Source organism: Saccharomyces eubayanus, chromosome XIII (genome assembly GCF_001298625.1).
Source record: "Saccharomyces eubayanus strain FM1318 chromosome XIII, whole genome shotgun sequence".
In the NCBI taxonomy this organism is placed as follows: domain Eukaryota; kingdom Fungi; phylum Ascomycota; class Saccharomycetes; order Saccharomycetales; family Saccharomycetaceae; genus Saccharomyces; species Saccharomyces eubayanus.
Window position 1 is genome coordinate 236,940 of NC_030972.1, and position 17,472 is coordinate 254,411.

The following is a 17,472-nucleotide window of genomic DNA, read 5'->3' on the forward strand; positions in this document are numbered from 1 at the left end:
AATTTTTACAAAAAAAAAGAAAAAAAAGCAAAGTCACATGCTCTGTATTTGACCTAAGGTCTAAAGACAAAATATTTGAGGTCTTTGATAGGAAAATTAACATCTCAAGTATAACCCTGCATTATATTGTTAGGGTATTTTAGGGCTGAGACTGTATTGAAATTTCGGAAATTTTGGGTTATTTTAAACAAAATAGAGGAACTATAGAGATACGTTCTTTGGACTCTAACGTTTATCTCCACAAATAATTGTACAAGAAGTCGTCCTGAAAAATACACGTTTGCTCGCTCGACCTYAATTACATAGAGTGCTGGAACGGAAAGAAATGGGTATGTGCTTAGTTTTCTGATTAGCCCCCTTTGATCATAACAGTCCTCTTTCGTTGCCTTTTCTTTTTTTATTTTGTCTTTTGTCTCAATCATACATAGGAATTATAGCGTGAAAGAGGATGTAATAATATTACGTGAATTTTTGAAAAAAGCGTTTAAATAGTCACTAACAATTGAACAAACTTCTCTCTTGGCTCCTTCTCTTTTTTTTTTTTCGTTGTCTAAAACTGAGCTGCTCAGGCATGGTCTTGCAGTGTTCTGGATCCTCTCTAATCAGCCGGGTTTTTTTTAACGAAGATGGAAAGGCACGGGATGTCTATGCATGTTTCTATCCAGGAACGAATAACAATACGTCTAATAATAATGGTACTACGAAGAAAATGTCTCTCGAAGAGTTTCTGGGGAATGACACTCTAGGCGAGTCGGTATGGGACGAGGAGGACATTAACTTGGATGCTATAAGCAACACCACGAATATCGATATCCTGAAACAAACCAAGGCTGGCGGCGAGCATCAACGCGATGGCCATCAGCAAGGCCCGCACGGCAGTCAAGGGCCTATGGGCAGATCGCGTTTCCCCAATTCTGCATCCTTCGGTGGTGGAAACATGGGAGATTTCGCAAACCATCACCACCCACTGCAGCAGCAGCAGCAGCAGCAGGGCCCCCCTTACATTGTTAAGTTCTCCGATTTACCACCGAGATTTTCCAACTTCGACATTGAAGATCTTTTCCAGGCAAAGTTTACCAAGTTTATCAAGTTCAAATTGTTTTGGGAGGTAAACAAGAACCCTAGTATTTCGACTTTGAAGTCAGGCTCGGTCTTCGACCAGAATTTCAAACATGACTCGAAAGTGGCATTTGTCGAATTGTATTCATCTCGTGATATGGACAAGATTTTGAACTATTGGACTACTCCGTTGAAGGAAATTTACCATATCACTATAGCGCCCGCGGAATTTGATGATTTCAAAGACTACAGTGCAAAGGTGAAATTGTTGACAGACCCCAAAGACGATGCCGGCAAACCATTCATTGTCAAGACCCAGAGATCAAAATCCAATCCTTTTGGAAGCGCCAGGCCCGTTGATACACAGTCCAAAATTTTGGACATCGAAGAGAAAATGGAAAATTTACACGTGGAAGATACAACAACTTTGAGAGCATCTTTGGTCTCCGACAGTGATGGCAAGTCCTTGGCAACACCAGCTCCTACAACGGCAGCAACAGCAGGCGGCAAGATCACAATCTTGAAAAAACAACCACTTACGGGCGAAGAATCAACTTCTACAACCCCGACTCCAAAACCTTTGAGCTATTCGGAAGTGGTGGAGAGATCTGTGGTCAACGAAACTTCGAAGAAAAGTACTCCCTTAAGCAAGATTGGTACTCCAGCTTCAGATTTACAATCCACCGATAAATCAGACAACTTTGAAGGGGACGATAGACAAGGTTCTGAGAAATACGAAAATGATAAAATCCAATCGGACGCCTCAGGTGGTAATGGCATAGATGCGGATACTGGTAAACAATTTACTTTCAAGAACGTGGAAAGAGACCAAAACACAGGTAGAACCAAGTACAACGGTAACCAAAATAATAGTAATAATGGCAATTTCAGAGGAAATAACAGATATCGCGGAGGTGCTAACAGCGGCAATTATAGAGGTGGTAACAGTAGTCGTGGTAATCGTGGTGGGAATCGCGGTGGTAATTCTTACAACAACAATAATAACACTGGTGATGATGATAATAATAATAATACTAATAATACTAATAATAATGGCTCAAGATATCATGATCGACAGAACAATGGAGATGGAGCTGTGAACTCAGAGTCGACGGCAGATGCCACAGGGCACAACAACAACGACTTTTCAAACTCAGTATCCAATACACAACAATACTCCATCTTCAAACCAGCTAGCGGGTTCCTTGGCCAAAGTAATAATGATTCTATGAGAAATTCCGGACGCGGTAACTATAGCAATAACGGTGGTATGAACGGAGCTTCAAGGGGAAGAGGATCCGGTAGAGGAAGAGGATTCGGTAGAGGTACGTACAACAATCGCGGCGGTCGTGGCGGACGTGGCAACAATGGCGGCTACTCCAATTACAACTCTAATTCAACAGATACGTCTCAACGATCATGAGCTCTACCCAACAGTTGTCTTTTCCCTTCTCTATTCCTCCTTTATTTTGATTACTCGGTTACGCAATTGTGAGTACTGTAATATAGCGTCCCTTTTTTTTCCTGAAACTTTTTCTTACTTTATTGTTTCTAATTTTCTTTTGTTTGTCTTGTTTTCTGTCCATTTCCTATCTAGTTATTTTAGTTGTTTTTTTTTTTACCTCCATCCATCTGAATGATTTATTGATTATATATTACTCTCTGTTAGTTTACTATTACATAGCGCTTCATTTCTTAAAGAAGTTATATGAAGTTTCGCAATCGTTTGAAATTTTTGTAAGTAAACCCTCACGTTGTATATGGCAATAAAGAAGTGTAAAATGAAAAATATTTTATAAAGGGGAGCATATATTTATTTATACAATACATATGATTAGCTGATTTACAAGAGTAGGATAAACGTAAAGAAAGCAGACTAGAAGAAAAAGAAAATGGGCAGAAATACATACCAATCATTCACTTTTTGAATATTTTTCTCTACAAGTATTCTTGAAATTTGGGCATTTGAGATTGTATGAAAAAGAGTGAATAGTCTTATACATGCGAAGGCAACAGCCAAACAGAACGAAATTTCTAACGCCATTGAGAAAAAGAAGGAATGTTTAGTTTCCCGCCTTTTATATATATGTATATGTATGTCATTGGCTTTTGGGTTGCTCGTAAAATGATGAATATGCTTTTGGTTTTCTTTTTTCTCCTTCTTGTTGTTTGCTTAGTAAACTTGTTGTTGAGATTCATTATCATTGGAGATGTTCGTTTCCATGAACTGTTGTTGTTGATTAGCCAGTTTTCTTTCTTGCCTACCCTTTTTCATAACTTGTTTCAAGGCGGCACTATCTAGCGGGTCCAACAATTCAAAAGAGCATAATAAACCTTCACTGACGCTCATTACAGCCCCCCAATTATCGAATTCCCCACAATAGTTTGGTGCAGAAAATACTGTGACCAAACTTCTATCATTGAAAAATTCGTAACCATCCTCTACAACCATGTGAGCTCTACAAACTAAATCAAACCCGAATTTGTTCAAAAATTTGTTAATAGCTACTTTATTATAACAGTAACTTACACCACGTTCATTATCTTCCCATTCATTGGGTGAATCTGTTGGATCTGACCATAAAAGATCATTAATTAAACCAAAATCGGGTACGTCAGTGGGCCTAACGACATGTCTAATTTCATCCATTGAGTTTAAAACAGGCGATAATCCACCATGAACACAAAAAATTTTCCCTGCAACAATGGCAGCTAACGGCAACGTATTAAAAGTGTCGATAAAAGTTTTCCAGATCTTGATATTACAACGACGCTTACACTCATCGTAAAATCCATAGACTCTTGTGACATTGGCACATTCGTGGTTGCCTCTTAGCAAAAAGAAATTTTCTGGGTATTTTATTTTGTAACAAAACAGTAGTAGTATTGTTTCGAGCGACTGTTTACCACGGTCTACATAATCACCTAGGAATAGGTAGTTTGAAGATGGCGGAAATCCGCATTTAGTGAAAAGTCTTAAAAGATCACCATATTGCCCGTGAACGTCGCCCACAATTTTTACAGGAGGTGATAGCTCTAATAACGAAGGTTGAGAGAGGAAAATTTCGCGGGCTTTGATGCAAATTTGTAGGATTTCATTATTTTTCAGGCAGACATTCTTGGTTCTCTTAGCCGCATAACCTGCGTCTAGTAATTTTTGAATGGTTTCATCAATATCGATAGGTTTTTTGAATTTTTTGGTGGCATTCTTATTTGCGGAAGAATGCATTATGTCATCAAAATCTTCATTCAGCAGGGCACTCGGTCCGTTTTTGTTGTTTGTGGTATTATTATAGTTGTCATTAGTATTTTCCATGGACGTATCGACGTCGTTCAATTGGGATGAATTTTCGATATCAGCGTCCTGATTGAGTAATTGACTTGGGTAAACGTCACGGCTTGAATGGTGGCCCAAAGAGGACGTTGGATTAGATGTGAAGTATTCGCCGGAGTGGTCCAGTTGTTTGGATAATCCTGGCGAATTTAATGGAGTGCTGTAAGCAGTGTTACCATCCGAGCCAAAGGAAGATTTCCTACTGTGTAGTGAGGATGCGTGTGAGTTTGACCTGGTCAGTGCCTGTACCAAGTAACTTTCCTGATTGTTAGTAGATGAGGACCCGTTGTTGTTGTTGTTACTATCGTCGTGAGTTACATCTGATTTCCTTCTTGACATTGAACCGCTTCTTATACTGGAGGGACGAGAATTTGAAGATTTGGAAAACTTTTTTGTATGTGTTGTTTCGTTATCTTTATCATCATTATCATCATCTGTTAAAGCGTTTTCATAATATGTGGAGGAATATGGAGGTTTATGCTTAGATACATGCATGCTGCTGTTATTTGTTTTTAATATGGGCGACTTGGGTGCCATTTGGATCATCGAAGGCGGTAGATCGGCAGCGGCCTTTGTATTATAGCTCGACCTTCTTGAAGTAGAGGGTCTCTTTGTGGAAGAAGACGAAGGCGTAGTTAGCAACTCACTTTGAGAATTCGAATGCGAATATGAACGAGGGGAGAGGTGGTGGTGACTCGTGTGTGAGCTATGTCGCTGATGATTAGCTTCAAGGTTTGACTTGGATGGAGTTGGGGGATCGGCAACGTTTGAAGTAGCATTTGTAGTGGACGATGAGGGAAGGGATCGTTTTGATTTCGAAGATTTGTTTGATTTCGAAGACTTCACAGAATGAGACGTGTCAGTCCTAGAGACTGGAGGCCGGGGGTTTCTCGAGGAGGTGCTTGAACGTGAATCCTTCTTAGAGGATTTTGAGCTTGAGTTACCCATCTTAAGAACGAAGGAAAGGTACGCAGGAGGGAGGGGATATTGTTTCTAGGACAAATCTTCCAGGGAAAAAGAGGGAGTACAACAAAAAAAAATAAAAATAAAACAATAAAAAAAGTATAATCAAATGTATTTCAGAGAAGTACTTTTTTATATAATCTTAATATTTAACTTGAGAAAGAAAAGATGTAACTTGTATTGCAAAACAAAACAAACGAAGAACGAAGGGCTGATGTGCTATGTTTTTATGTTCTTTACGTGCCAATGGTTCATGAACGAAAAAAGATTAACAGAAGTAAAAGAGATCTGCAATAATCGTTTTCTTTTTTTTTTTTCCATTAATTTATACATTATCCTTTTAAAAATAGCTCGGTCATTCTAAACGAAGGGTAAAAAAAATGTAGCTATATATATATGGGATGGGCCCGGATGTTCAGTGTATATATCTACCTGAACATAGAGCCCTGCCCTTCGCCTTGGGTCCTCCAGTAGGCATTGGGCAGGGTGTCAGACTGGAGACGGTACAGCCTCCACGCTTCACGGATGTGCTCGGGCAGGATGGGGCTGTTGTTGTATTTTTCGATGCTCACGTCCAGCTTATTGAACTGAATAACGAGCTTGTTGTATTGTTCAATAAGTTGTAGCTTCAAGTCCTGGGAATGGTGGTCTGACTGCTGTAGGGATTTGGACTGCAACAACGAGTTACCCAATGTGGTTTCATGCTTGTCCACTTCTTCATCGTCAAAGTAAACATCGGGCTCGTCTTCGGGCACACTATCGGATTGGTAGTCTTGTTTGTATTGCTGGTTCTCTATAATAGCAAAAGTCAATTTTTTCAGGTACTTTTTCAACTTATAGCCTATTTTAGTTCTCTTGTCAAACTCTATGCACATTTGGCTTGTCAGCCATTTATTTTTCACTGCCATGGCCAGTTCAATTATCTCACCGGCATATATCTTTCCTATGGCTTGCAAGAGGACACGAATGTTTTCACTTATGGTTTGGTTAGTAACTGTGCCGGCCAGTTTTTTCACCTGGGTTTTGTTTAAGGATGTTCTATGGAAAACCTCGAAGCGATTGGTTTGATCTTTATCTAGATTGGTCACCAAAAGTTTGAACTGTTCGTCCTGTGAGAGCCTTTCGTCGCTATCATCGATGCCATTGGCGTTTTCGCGATTGTTATTTTTCGCTTGCGTTTGCAAGATGTCCTGTGGGAAGATTAGATTTTCTGGAACCTTATTGATGGAGTCCGCATCTTGCTGGCTTATCTTGGCTTTCTTGTATTTGTATTTCGGGTATTTGTTTAATTGGCTGTCCATTGGTACGCCACCAGTTCTCAAGCTTTGCAGTTTCCACGTCACGTAGTCTTGGTCTTCACTGATGACTTGGTCAATCATTTGCTTTGTAGAGAAGTAGTTGGCTATAGTGAGTATAGGCGGATAGTTCACTTTTGGAATAATGTCCAGAGGACCTTGTGGTTCATTCATAACGGGCCCGGTCGGTGCGGTTGCAGTTTGGCTTATATGTCTCACTTGTCTAGCTATTTTACTTACACATGCATGTTTTTGTATTTTTTTTCACTTTTTACCTTTTTCAGCTTTAAGAGTTCTGAAAAAGAAGAGAAAAAACTTGACGATGACTTGGGCAGAGATGGGCTTGAAAGGGCCAAGAAACGAAGGCACTACGAACCCATCATGGAGGCCAACGAGGCAGCTAGCAAAGAACAAGAGTACGTTCACAACGTGTACAATGAGATAGCGCCGCATTTTTCGCAGACCAGATATAAGCCATGGCCCATAGTGACGCAGTTCCTTCAGACCCGTGCCATGGGGGCCATCGGTATAGATGTTGGCTGTGGTAACGGCAAGTACCTCGGAGTGAACCCTAACGTATACATGATCGGTTCGGATCGCTCGGATGGGCTCATCGAGTGTGCTAGAGGTATAGACCCGGCCTACAATCTGATGGTGGCGGACGGATTGAACCTACCGCATAAGGACGGTACGTTCGACTTCGCCATCTCGATTGCCGTGGTTCATCACTGGTCCACGAGGGAGAGACGTGTCGAGGTGATCAGACACATCCTGTCGAAGTTGTGCCGGGGCGGTCAGGCGCTTATCTACTGCTGGGCCCTAGAGCAGGGCAGCTCCCGCAGAGGCTACCACGAGGGAATGGAGCAGGATGTTTTTGTACCCTGGGTTCTCCCCAAAGACAAGCCCAAACTTACACCAGCTGCCAAGGCTAAGGCCAAATCAAAGCCAGACTTAGCCAACATCCCGCCCAAGGAGCGTGCCCAGTACTTGCAACGTTGGAGGGAAGACCAACAGCACAGCAAGGAGCTCGGCGACGACGGCAATGATAAGCTCCAGCAAGAGCAAGAGCAGGAACAGGAAGAGGTGAAGTACCGTTACTATCACTTATACCGGGAGGGCGAGTTAGCAGAGGATTGCCGCCAAGCTGGCGCCACCGTACAAAGTGAGGGTTACGAGCGCGACAACTGGTGGGTGGTAGCCCAAATGAGGTGAAAGGCGGTATATAGATAGACAGGCGTAGATGTAGCTGTATGCTTAGTGGTAGAGGTATGTAGTAGTGCTAGTGTTGCAGTGTAATCTAGGATGCCAGTAGTCAGTCACGAGGGTAACGAGTTTCACCTCTCGCATACGGAGGAGGACAAATTGAACGAGTTCCAGGTCATCACGGATTTCCCCCCAGATGACTTGCCGGACGTGGTGAAGCTGTTAAGGAACCACGGTTGGCAGCTGGAGCCCGCATTGAGCAGGTATTTCGACGGGGAATGGAGGGATGGCTCCGAGGACGGGATGGGAGAGCCCACTGCCACAGCCACGCCCATTCCCACGCCCATGGCAGAGGAGTTGGCGTGGACTCCGCCCGTGTTGGGTCCCAGGCCTCTATCATTTACAGCTGCATTGCCCGTAGTCAGACCATTGCCAGCGAGCTTCCGTCATGATTTTAGAACCATTGGGCTGAACGGACGCTCCAATACCGTATGGTCCATGTTCGAGTCCTTCAGTTACAACGGTAACCCCTTTCTTTTTGTTTTGCTGCTGATCCCGCGGATTATCAACAGGCTATCAGCCACCATATTCACGTTTCTTTGCACTCTGTTGTCTTTGCATTCGATTGGCAGTGAAGGCAATGCAGGCAAGCCCAGGATCGCCAAAGTCCCTAAAGCGCCCACAAGAGAAACGCAAATCCCCATTTCTGAAATACTGGGCAACACTAAGGACGCCGACGAATTTTGCCAGTTAAAAAGCTTCGATCCGGATGTTTCCTTCAATGAGGTACTACGCATTGCGAAGGAGGAGTTCAAGTTCGTACTGCTCGTCCTAGTGGGCAATACGTGCGACGACGACCACGACGGCGACACTACCACCACGGATGTTAACTCCAAGCTACTATTGAAGAAAATTCTGCTGAACAAAAAGACTTTGCAGTACCTGCACAAGATCGATGATGACTTGGTGATATACCTGAAGTGCGTCCAGGAGCTGGAACCTTGGTTAATTGCTCAGCAATTGGAGGTCAGAAACACCCCGGAGATCTTTCTCATTGCCAACGTCTCCAACAAGATTTCCCATTCAGAGACTGTGCCCTTGCAAAGGCTCTCTATTCTTGGCAAACTGAAGATTAACTCGCTAAACAAGTTTCTGCAGTCGTTGACCAATGTGGTGGAAAGATACAGCCCAGAGTTGATTGTTAACAGAACTGAAATGAATGAGCTACGCATGTCAAGAGAAATCAAAAAATTACAAGAGGACGCGTATATGAAATCATTAGAAATGGACAGACTCAAAGCCCTGGAGAAGGAAAAAAGCTTGAAGCTGGTCCAAGATTTGAAATTGGACGCGACTAGCCACCAACTAAACTGGCTGAAGGCCTGCATTGACGAACTCCAGCCTTTAGATACAACAGCAAAGCAGACGACTCTGCAGTTCAGAACCTCCAGCGGCAAAAGGTTCGTTAAGAAGTTTCCCTCCATGACCACGCTTTACCAAATCTACCAATCCATCGGGTGTCACATGTACCTCGAAGTGTACTCTAGTGACCCCGCACAATGGGCCAGCGCCCTCCAGGAAAAGATCAGCCAGTTGGCCGCAGACGCTGCCGTGCTCTGCTTCAAGGACGAGCAGCCCGATACAAGCACCGCAGCTACCATTGAAGGGCTTGGCGACATCATCAGTAACGAGCTTGCTTCCTTCGATCTTGAACAGGGCAAACTCCAATTCGACTTCGAACTGGTGTCGCCCTACCCCAAGTACACCGTGCATCCCGACGAAAAGCTTTCGGTGGACCAGGTGCCTCAACTATGGCCCAACGGCAGTCTTCTGGTTGAAGCTCTCGTTGAAGAAGAAGAAGATGATGATGATGCTGACGACGACGAATAATGATCTGCCCGTACGTATAAAATGACAAACGCGTATAAAGAAATTCCTTAAGTTTACTTTTTTTTGTTTTTTTGTCTCTACTCTTTCGTCTCCCTAACGATTTTGGCCAACTGTTAGTTATTACGTGTTGTATCTTTTGTCATAGACTGGGGTTACGTTTATAGTTGTATATCTCAGTTGCTCTCATAAGCAAAAACAAGAAAGGATGCAGGTGTTACAATTTTTGTTGGCGGCTTTGGTCTCCTTGGTGGTGGCCGTACAGGGTTTGCATTTCGACATTGCAGCATCTACAAGCCCAGAGTTGGTTTGTATTCGTGATTTCGTCACCGAAGGCCAATTGGTTGTCGTGGACATCCACTCCGATGGTTCTGTTGGGGATGGGCAGAAACTGAACCTTTTCGTTCGTGATTCTGTTGGAAACGAGTACCGCAGAAAGAGGGACTTCGCTGGTGAAGTCCGTGTTGCCTTCACCGCCCCATCCTCCACAGCATTTGACGTTTGTTTGGAAAACGAGGCTCAATACCGTGGCCGTTCTTTGAGCAGGGCTATTGAACTAGACATCGAGAGTGGTGCCGAAGCTCGTGATTGGAACAGGATCAGCGCTAATGAAAAATTGAAGCCTATAGAAGTCGAGCTACGTAGAGTGGAAGAAATCACCGACGAAATCGTTGACGAATTGGCCTACTTGAAAAACAGAGAAGAAAGATTAAGGGACACTAATGAATCCACTAACAGAAGAGTAAGAAATTTCTCCATCTTGGTTATCATTGTCTTGGCATCGCTAGGTGCTTGGCAACTCAATTATTTGAAAAACTACTTCAAAACAAAACATATCATCTAAGCAAAAAGAAAGCGACACACCACGGATTTGTGTATCATCTTCCCTTGTTATTGCATATGTACTCGAATATATATACATATAAATAGATTCTAGAATCAAGAAATTAAAAAAAAAACACACGCACATTCACATTCACATAATTGAATATAGGCTCGCCCGCTTACATCTTCAAGTATCCTAATTTGCCCAATACACAAGCAAAGTCTAAATACGTCATGAAAAGCCTCTTCCCGTCAGTCGCAGAGCTAATCATTTCAATGGTCCCTTCGCTCTGGTCAGTCCCGATGAGATTGGAAATTTTCTGTAGGTCTTTTACACTTATTACGTGATCTCTCAACGCTACTTGGGGGAAATCCACATCTCTGCCGCAACTCCTAATTAGCATCGACCACATATCATCTATCACTGTTAGATTATTCATTAGTATCAGTAATTGGCATGTACATCGTATCAGTTTCGCAAAATCTATCACCTCAGTGCCCTCAATGACAACTTCTTCGTTCCTCACTAGTTTGCAAATTGTGGGTTCCAGTTGTAAGTCCTGGAAAAATATCGGTAGTTCATTAACAGTCATATCGTGATCCAAACTAGATTCCGCATATTTTTCCAGTATCTCGTCTTCCACTTCGCTGGGTACTTTCGGGTTTTCGAACAGCTCCACTCTTTTATAGCTAACACTACTGGACTTGCTCATCGCGGTGTGATCAAAGATTTGTTCTCGGGATCGGCTAGTTGATGACGGTATAGTAGTAGAGTGGCAGTAGTAGTAGAACATATATCATTTAACTTCATACTTGTCCCTTTAAAGGTGACCCGCCTGACGTGCGACATAGAGAAAAAATTTAGATGGAAACGTTCAAAAACAAGATTGACATTAATAACAGGAATCTTCTCCACAAGTGGCTCAGAAAGAGGGAGACAAAGGAACGGGTGTTGTGATAGTTATGAGTGACAACTCGGACACATACATGAACATGCAGGACCATGGTCAACAAGTTGCTGATCCCGTGGTGGTGCCGCAAACAACCACCACCAATGATGAGAATACTAGTAAAAATAATTCTGTTGATAGTAGCACCGTCACTACAACAACAAGCGAAGAGCATGTCGGAAATACAAGCAAGAACTCTTCTCTAGATAACGAAGAAGAAGCAACAGCCGATGTACAGCAACCTGAGAATAGTGTGGAAACAACAACACAAGAGCAGGCACCTTCCAGTGACCAACCTGCTTCCGCTGCTTCTACTACAGAGGATGCCGCACTAACTTCAACTTCCGGTTCATCTGCACCAAGTGAAACCGTCGAAAAGGAAGAAGGATTGGATGAAAAGAAGAGACCTCGTGAAGAGGAAGCCAAAAATGGCGATGACGACAACAATGATGATGACGGCGACGATGATGATGATGACGATGAAGATGATGATGAAGATGACGATGAAGCCCCAACAAAGAGACGTCGTCAAGAGAGGAATAGGTTCTTGGATATCGAAGCCGAAGTTAGTGATGATGAAGATGAAGATGAAGACGAGGAGGATTCAGAATTGGTTCGGGAAGGTTTTATCACACATGGAGACGATGAAGATGACGAGTCGGGCGCTCCAGGTGCAAGAAGAGACGACAGGTTACACAGACAATTAGATCAAGATTTGAATAAGAGCTCAGAAGAAGACGCTCAAAAATTAGCCAAAGAACTAAGGGAACGTTACGGTAGGAGCAGTTCAAAGCAATATCGTGCCGCTGCTCAAGATGGTTATGTTCCTCAGAGGTTTCTTCTACCAAGTGTTGATACAGCTACCATTTGGGGTGTACGTTGTAGGCCAGGTAAAGAAAAGGAATTGGTTCGTAAATTATTGAAAAAAAAATTCAATTTGGATAGAGCCATGGGTAAAAAGAAACTAAAGATTTTATCCATTTTCCAAAGGGACTATTATACAGGAAGAATTTATATTGAAGCGCCAAAACAATCTGTTATTGAGAAGTTTTGTAATGGTGTTCCAGATATTTACATTTCTCAAAAACTGCTTATCCCTGTTCAAGAATTGCCTCTACTGTTAAAACCAAATAAGTCTGATGACGTTACCTTGGAAGAAGGAAGTTATGTTCGTATTAAAAGAGGTATCTATAAAGGCGATCTAGCCATGGTTGACCAAATCAGTGAAAACAATTTAGAAGTGATGTTGAAAATTGTTCCCCGTCTAGATTATGGTAAATTCGATGAAATCGATCCAACTACTCAACAACGTAAATCTAGAAGACCAACATTTGCTCATAGGGCTCCACCGCAACTATTTAATCCAACGATGGCTTTAAGATTAGATCAAGCTAATCTTTACAAAAGAGATGACCGTCATTTTACCTACAAAAATGAAGATTATATCGATGGTTATTTATATAAGTCTTTCAGAATCCAACACGTGGAAACTAAAAATATTCAACCAACTGTGGAAGAACTGGCAAGATTCGGTTCTAAAGAAGGTGCTGTGGATTTAACTTCAGTTTCACAATCCATCAAAAAGGCGCAAGCTGCAAAGGTCACTTTCCAACCTGGTGATCGTATTGAAGTTTTGAATGGTGAACAGCGTGGCTCTAAAGGTATTGTAACAAGAACTACTAAGGATATTGCCACTATTAAACTAAATGGGTTTACCACTCCTTTAGAATTTCCTATTTCTACTTTGAGAAAAATCTTTGAACCTGGTGACCATGTCACTGTTATTAATGGTGAGCATCAAGGTGATGCTGGTTTAGTTCTTATGGTAGAGCAGGGTCAAGTGACCTTCATGTCAACTCAAACAAGCAGAGAAGTTACCATTACAGCAAATAATCTATCCAAATCTATTGACACCACAGCCACATCAAGCGAATACGCACTACACGATATTGTAGAATTAAGCGCTAAGAATGTCGCATGTATTATCCAGGCAGGTCATGATATATTCAAGGTCATTGACGAAACCGGTAAAGTGTCTACAATTACTAAAGGTTCTATTTTGAGTAAAATAAATACAGCTCGTGCTCGGGTTGCCAGTGTTGATGGGAATGGTAATGAAATCAAAATCGGTGATACTATAGTGGAAAAAGTAGGTTCGCGCAGAGAAGGTCAAGTCTTATACATTCAAACACAACAAATCTTTGTAGTCTCAAAAAAGATCATTGAAAATGCTGGTGTTTTTGTCGTTAATCCCAGTAACGTTGAAGCTGTGGCATCCAAGGATAATATGCTAAGTAATCAAATGGATTTGAGCAAATTGAATCCAGAAATTGTTTCCAAAATGGGACCACCTTCATCCAAGACTCTCCAACAACCTATTCAATCTAGGATGGGCCGTGAAGTGGCGCTTGGTAAAACGGTTAGAATTCGTTCTGCCGGTTATAAAGGACAACTAGGTATTGTGAAAGACGTTAATGGCGATAAAGCCACAGTGGAATTACATTCTAAGAACAAACACATCACAATCGACAAGCATAAGCTGACCTATTATAATCGTGAAGGTGGTGAAGGTATCACGTATGATGAACTAGTTAATAGACGTGGTAGAGTTCCACAGGCAAGAATGGGTCCAAGTTATGTTAGTGCGCCCAGAAATATGGCTACCGGTGGTATTACTGCGGGAGCTTCCGCATCTACCGGTCTGAGCGGTGGTATGACACCAGGATGGAGTTCGTTCGATGGTGGCAAAACACCAGCTGTAAATACACATGGTGGCTCAGGTGGTGGTGGTGTGTCCTCCTGGGGTGGCGCGTCTACTTGGGGTGGCCAAGGTAATGGTGGTGCCTCCGCGTGGGGTGGTGCCAGCGGTGGTGCCTCTGCTTGGGGTGGTCAAGGTACAGGCGCTACGTCTACTTGGGGTGGTGCTTCAGCTTGGGGTAATAAATCAAGTTGGGGAGGTGCTTCCACTTGGGCTTCTGGCGGAGAATCTAATGGTGCTATGTCTACTTGGGGTGGAACTGGTGACAGATCGACTTATGGTGGAGCTTCCACTTGGGGTGGTAACAATAAGAACAAGAGTACAAGAGATGGTGGAGCTTCTGCTTGGGGTAATCAAGATGGTGGCAACAGGTCCGCTTGGAACAATCAAGGAAACAAGTCGAACTATGGTGGTAATAGTACATGGGGAGGTCATTGATCTCTAGAAAAAAAATCCAATAATACTGAAGTAGAAAATAATAAAAAAAGACTTTAATATTATCATGTTAAGATTTGGATGTTTCGATGAAATATCCGTTCTTTATCCTTTTTACTCCATTTATGTTTGCATTTACGTATGTCATAAGTCTTCTTCGATTCTATATTTTACATATGTGTATGTATGTATGTATGCATATGTGTTTTTGCATATCCGTATTTAGATGAAAAACCAACTTTCTTATATGTAAGTTGGTTATTGTAATGTATTTTTTAATATTTTTTTGCCGTTGACAGATTTTTCTTCCAGTTTTGATAATATATGTTAGCATACATATCTATATAAAGCTTATTTACAGGACCGATAATGGGCAATATCTATATATGTGGTCGTTACTTTTATGAGCTTAAGTGCGCCCATTCATTTTCACTTGGCTGTTCGTAAGAAATCCAATGGTTTCCTTTCTGCCACTTTTCTTTTCTTTGCTTCTTTGAAAAGCACATGACGTTTCACTACAGGATCGTATCTGACTTGAGTGACTAAAGGTGCACCTTTCTTTACCGATATGTAACGAGAATACCCACTCGCCGCAGTGGATAATAGCTTGATAACACTGTTCTTGGACTTGACTTTTACCATTTCAGCACATATATACGAAGATGATTGTGGTGTCGTATTTTTATTGCTCCATACCGAAGGGGAACAGTTAACCATATAGTTGTAAGTAGTTAGTAGCCTTTCCTCCTTCACTTTGGGTAAAATTTAGATCGCTCGCCACGGAATGAAGAAAAGAGAAACACCAAAAAGCCAGGATAGCCTATACTCAACCATAAGGGTGTGATGCATTGCAGACGCTGCATTCTATGCTCAGGGAAACCGCTAACAAACGTGCCAAAATATTTGCATATATAATAGAAACGTATATATGGTGCATTTTATTGAATTTTATTGAATCTATTGAATCTATTGAGTTGCTTTCTTAGAAGTCTTGGTGGAGGCTTCAACCTCAGCTGGTTTCTTAGCGACGAATAACATCATTGGAGTGAATAACTTGGATCTACCACCGGCGACTAAACCAACTGCAGCGTTCTCTAAAGCGGCAGTAACTTCCTTGGAACCTTCTGGGGCTAAACCAAATCTTTCCATCAAGGAAACCATTGTTGTAGTAAATTGTCTACCTAAGTAAGAAGTTCTGAAGAATGTGGCCAAGTTAGCTAGATTTTGAACATATTTCCATTCACCTGTCAATGGGTAATACCAAGGGATTTCGTCTTCATTATCAGCCAAATCCTCACTAACAAGGACTTCAAACCCACAGTTCTTTAAAGCTTGCTTGGCTACATCGACATGGAACATCTTGGGGATACCGTCACCCAATTCAATTTCGTAAGCGATTTTTCTATGTTCAGCATTATTCTCGTCATAATTGTCAGTCATCACCCATTCGTAAACGGCAAAAGTACCACCTGGTTTCAAGACCTTGTAAATTTCACTGTATACACCTTCTAATTTTGGAGCATGACAAGTGGCTTCAATGGCGTAAACTCTGTCGAAGGTGTTTTCTTCGAAGTCCATGTGCATGAAATCACCCTTAACAAAATCCATTTGGTCGCTCAAATTGTATTTTTCAGCGTAGTATTTGGCTTTGGCAATTTGATAATCGTTGTTATTTAGACCGATGACGTTACAGCCAGTGAATCTTGCGATTTCTCTTGCTGGACCACCGACACCGCAACCGACATCAAGAACCAAATCGTCCTTTTTGATACCAGCTTTGTAGGCCAAATAATGCTCATGTCTTGCTATCGAGGCAGCAAAACTCTCGCCCTTGTAGAATCTACTGAAATGGAAAGAAGAACCCCAACCGTATTCGTAGAAGTCTGTAACGACGTTGTAATAGGAATGCGTAGCTTCGTTATAGTCTTCAAGACGACGTTCTTCGGCGTCTTTGTCAGTCTTACCATCCCAATGCTTCAAATACTTCTGAACAGCTTCCTTTTGTGCAGTGTTGTTCTTTGACATCAGGGCACTTAAACCTGTTTTTCTACCAATTTCATTACCGTGTAATTCCTTGGTGAACTCGGCTTGTCTTTTCCTTAATTCTGTTTCACTCATCTTCTTCTACTACTATTGTTGCTTTAGTCTTTACTATTTCGATTATTCAAACTGGAAACAAAAGAAGAGAAGAGAACTGGTAAAGGAAAATTTGAATAAAAAATACTGTTTATAAAATACGAAGACAGATGAAAAGAGAGCGAGAGAGAGAGCAACAGGGATGGAAAAACACCCGAACTATATAAAAGGGAGCGAATAAGTTATCGGAAGCAAGAGATGGAGATTCTTCACCAGTCTTCGCATAAAACGCATGCTTCGTAAGACGATAAAAATGGAGCGTAGCATGCAGTGGAAGTGAACCAGACCAAATCGACAATGAATATACTCTAGTTGCTTCTTACTTGCTCTTGCATCTCGAGGATTTTTTGTATTTATCGGGAACGGCGGTAAACGACGCCAAAAAAATGAAAAATGTACGGGAACGAAGGCCCTATACGAGACCGGGGCTTGGGTTTGTGCCCTAACTTATAAGTAGCAAACCCTTCCGTCTTTTTTTGGCACGTGCTCAAGCCCTGACTTTTTAAGCTACAGCAAGCCCAGGTCTTTTTTTTCTTTTTTCAGCGGGTAACCTTTGTTTTATAGTTTTTCCGGGGCCAGATCCCGCTAAAATCCGTTTCTTTGTCATGGGAACGGGAAGTCCCCCGA

At 42.0% G+C, this 17,472-nt stretch overlaps 10 protein-coding genes across 10 annotated transcripts; 5 read left to right on the forward strand and 5 right to left on the reverse strand.

Moving 5' to 3' along the window:
• Positions 1–571: 571 nt before the first annotated feature.
• PSP2 (Psp2p) lies at positions 572–2,482 on the forward strand (the record flags this gene model as incomplete). The annotated part of the gene is made up of 1 exon (XM_018367115.1): positions 572–2,482. The coding sequence occupies one exon, from the start codon at positions 572–574 to the stop codon at positions 2,480–2,482; it is 1,911 nt and encodes a 636-aa protein (XP_018220049.1).
• Positions 2,483–3,232: 750 nt separating this feature from the next.
• On the reverse strand, positions 3,233–5,341 carry PPZ1 (salt homeostasis regulator; the record flags this gene model as incomplete). The annotated part of the gene is made up of 1 exon (XM_018367116.1): positions 3,233–5,341. The coding sequence occupies one exon, from the start codon at positions 5,339–5,341 to the stop codon at positions 3,233–3,235; it is 2,109 nt and encodes a 702-aa protein (XP_018220050.1).
• A 443-nt stretch (positions 5,342–5,784) lies between these two features.
• On the reverse strand, positions 5,785–6,825 carry TAF11 (TATA-binding protein-associated factor TAF11; the record flags this gene model as incomplete). Its single annotated transcript, XM_018367117.1, has 1 exon — positions 5,785–6,825. The coding sequence occupies one exon, from the start codon at positions 6,823–6,825 to the stop codon at positions 5,785–5,787; it is 1,041 nt and encodes a 346-aa protein (XP_018220051.1).
• Positions 6,826–6,861: 36 nt separating this feature from the next.
• On the forward strand, positions 6,862–7,863 carry TRM9 (tRNA (carboxymethyluridine(34)-5-O)-methyltransferase; the record flags this gene model as incomplete). The annotated part of the gene is made up of 1 exon (XM_018367118.1): positions 6,862–7,863. The coding sequence occupies one exon, from the start codon at positions 6,862–6,864 to the stop codon at positions 7,861–7,863; it is 1,002 nt and encodes a 333-aa protein (XP_018220052.1).
• Positions 7,864–7,953: 90 nt separating this feature from the next.
• Positions 7,954–9,744, forward strand: UBX2 (Ubx2p; the record flags this gene model as incomplete). The annotated part of the gene is made up of 1 exon (XM_018367119.1): positions 7,954–9,744. The coding sequence occupies one exon, from the start codon at positions 7,954–7,956 to the stop codon at positions 9,742–9,744; it is 1,791 nt and encodes a 596-aa protein (XP_018220053.1).
• A 205-nt stretch (positions 9,745–9,949) lies between these two features.
• On the forward strand, positions 9,950–10,585 carry ERV25 (Erv25p; the record flags this gene model as incomplete). Its single annotated transcript, XM_018367120.1, has 1 exon — positions 9,950–10,585. One exon carries the CDS (start codon positions 9,950–9,952, stop codon positions 10,583–10,585), a length of 636 nt encoding a protein of 211 aa, XP_018220054.1.
• Positions 10,586–10,745: 160 nt separating this feature from the next.
• On the reverse strand, positions 10,746–11,360 carry RAD33 (Rad33p; the record flags this gene model as incomplete). Its single annotated transcript, XM_018367121.1, has 1 exon — positions 10,746–11,360. The coding sequence occupies one exon, from the start codon at positions 11,358–11,360 to the stop codon at positions 10,746–10,748; it is 615 nt and encodes a 204-aa protein (XP_018220055.1).
• Positions 11,361–11,529: 169 nt separating this feature from the next.
• On the forward strand, positions 11,530–14,712 carry SPT5 (transcription elongation factor SPT5; the record flags this gene model as incomplete). Its single annotated transcript, XM_018367122.1, has 1 exon — positions 11,530–14,712. The coding sequence occupies one exon, from the start codon at positions 11,530–11,532 to the stop codon at positions 14,710–14,712; it is 3,183 nt and encodes a 1,060-aa protein (XP_018220056.1).
• A 426-nt stretch (positions 14,713–15,138) lies between these two features.
• Positions 15,139–15,426, reverse strand: MRPL39 (mitochondrial 54S ribosomal protein bL33m; the record flags this gene model as incomplete). Its single annotated transcript, XM_018367123.1, has 1 exon — positions 15,139–15,426. The coding sequence occupies one exon, from the start codon at positions 15,424–15,426 to the stop codon at positions 15,139–15,141; it is 288 nt and encodes a 95-aa protein (XP_018220057.1).
• A 249-nt stretch (positions 15,427–15,675) lies between these two features.
• ERG6 (sterol 24-C-methyltransferase) lies at positions 15,676–16,827 on the reverse strand (the record flags this gene model as incomplete). Its single annotated transcript, XM_018367124.1, has 1 exon — positions 15,676–16,827. One exon carries the CDS (start codon positions 16,825–16,827, stop codon positions 15,676–15,678), a length of 1,152 nt encoding a protein of 383 aa, XP_018220058.1.
• Positions 16,828–17,472: the final 645 nt, after the last annotated feature.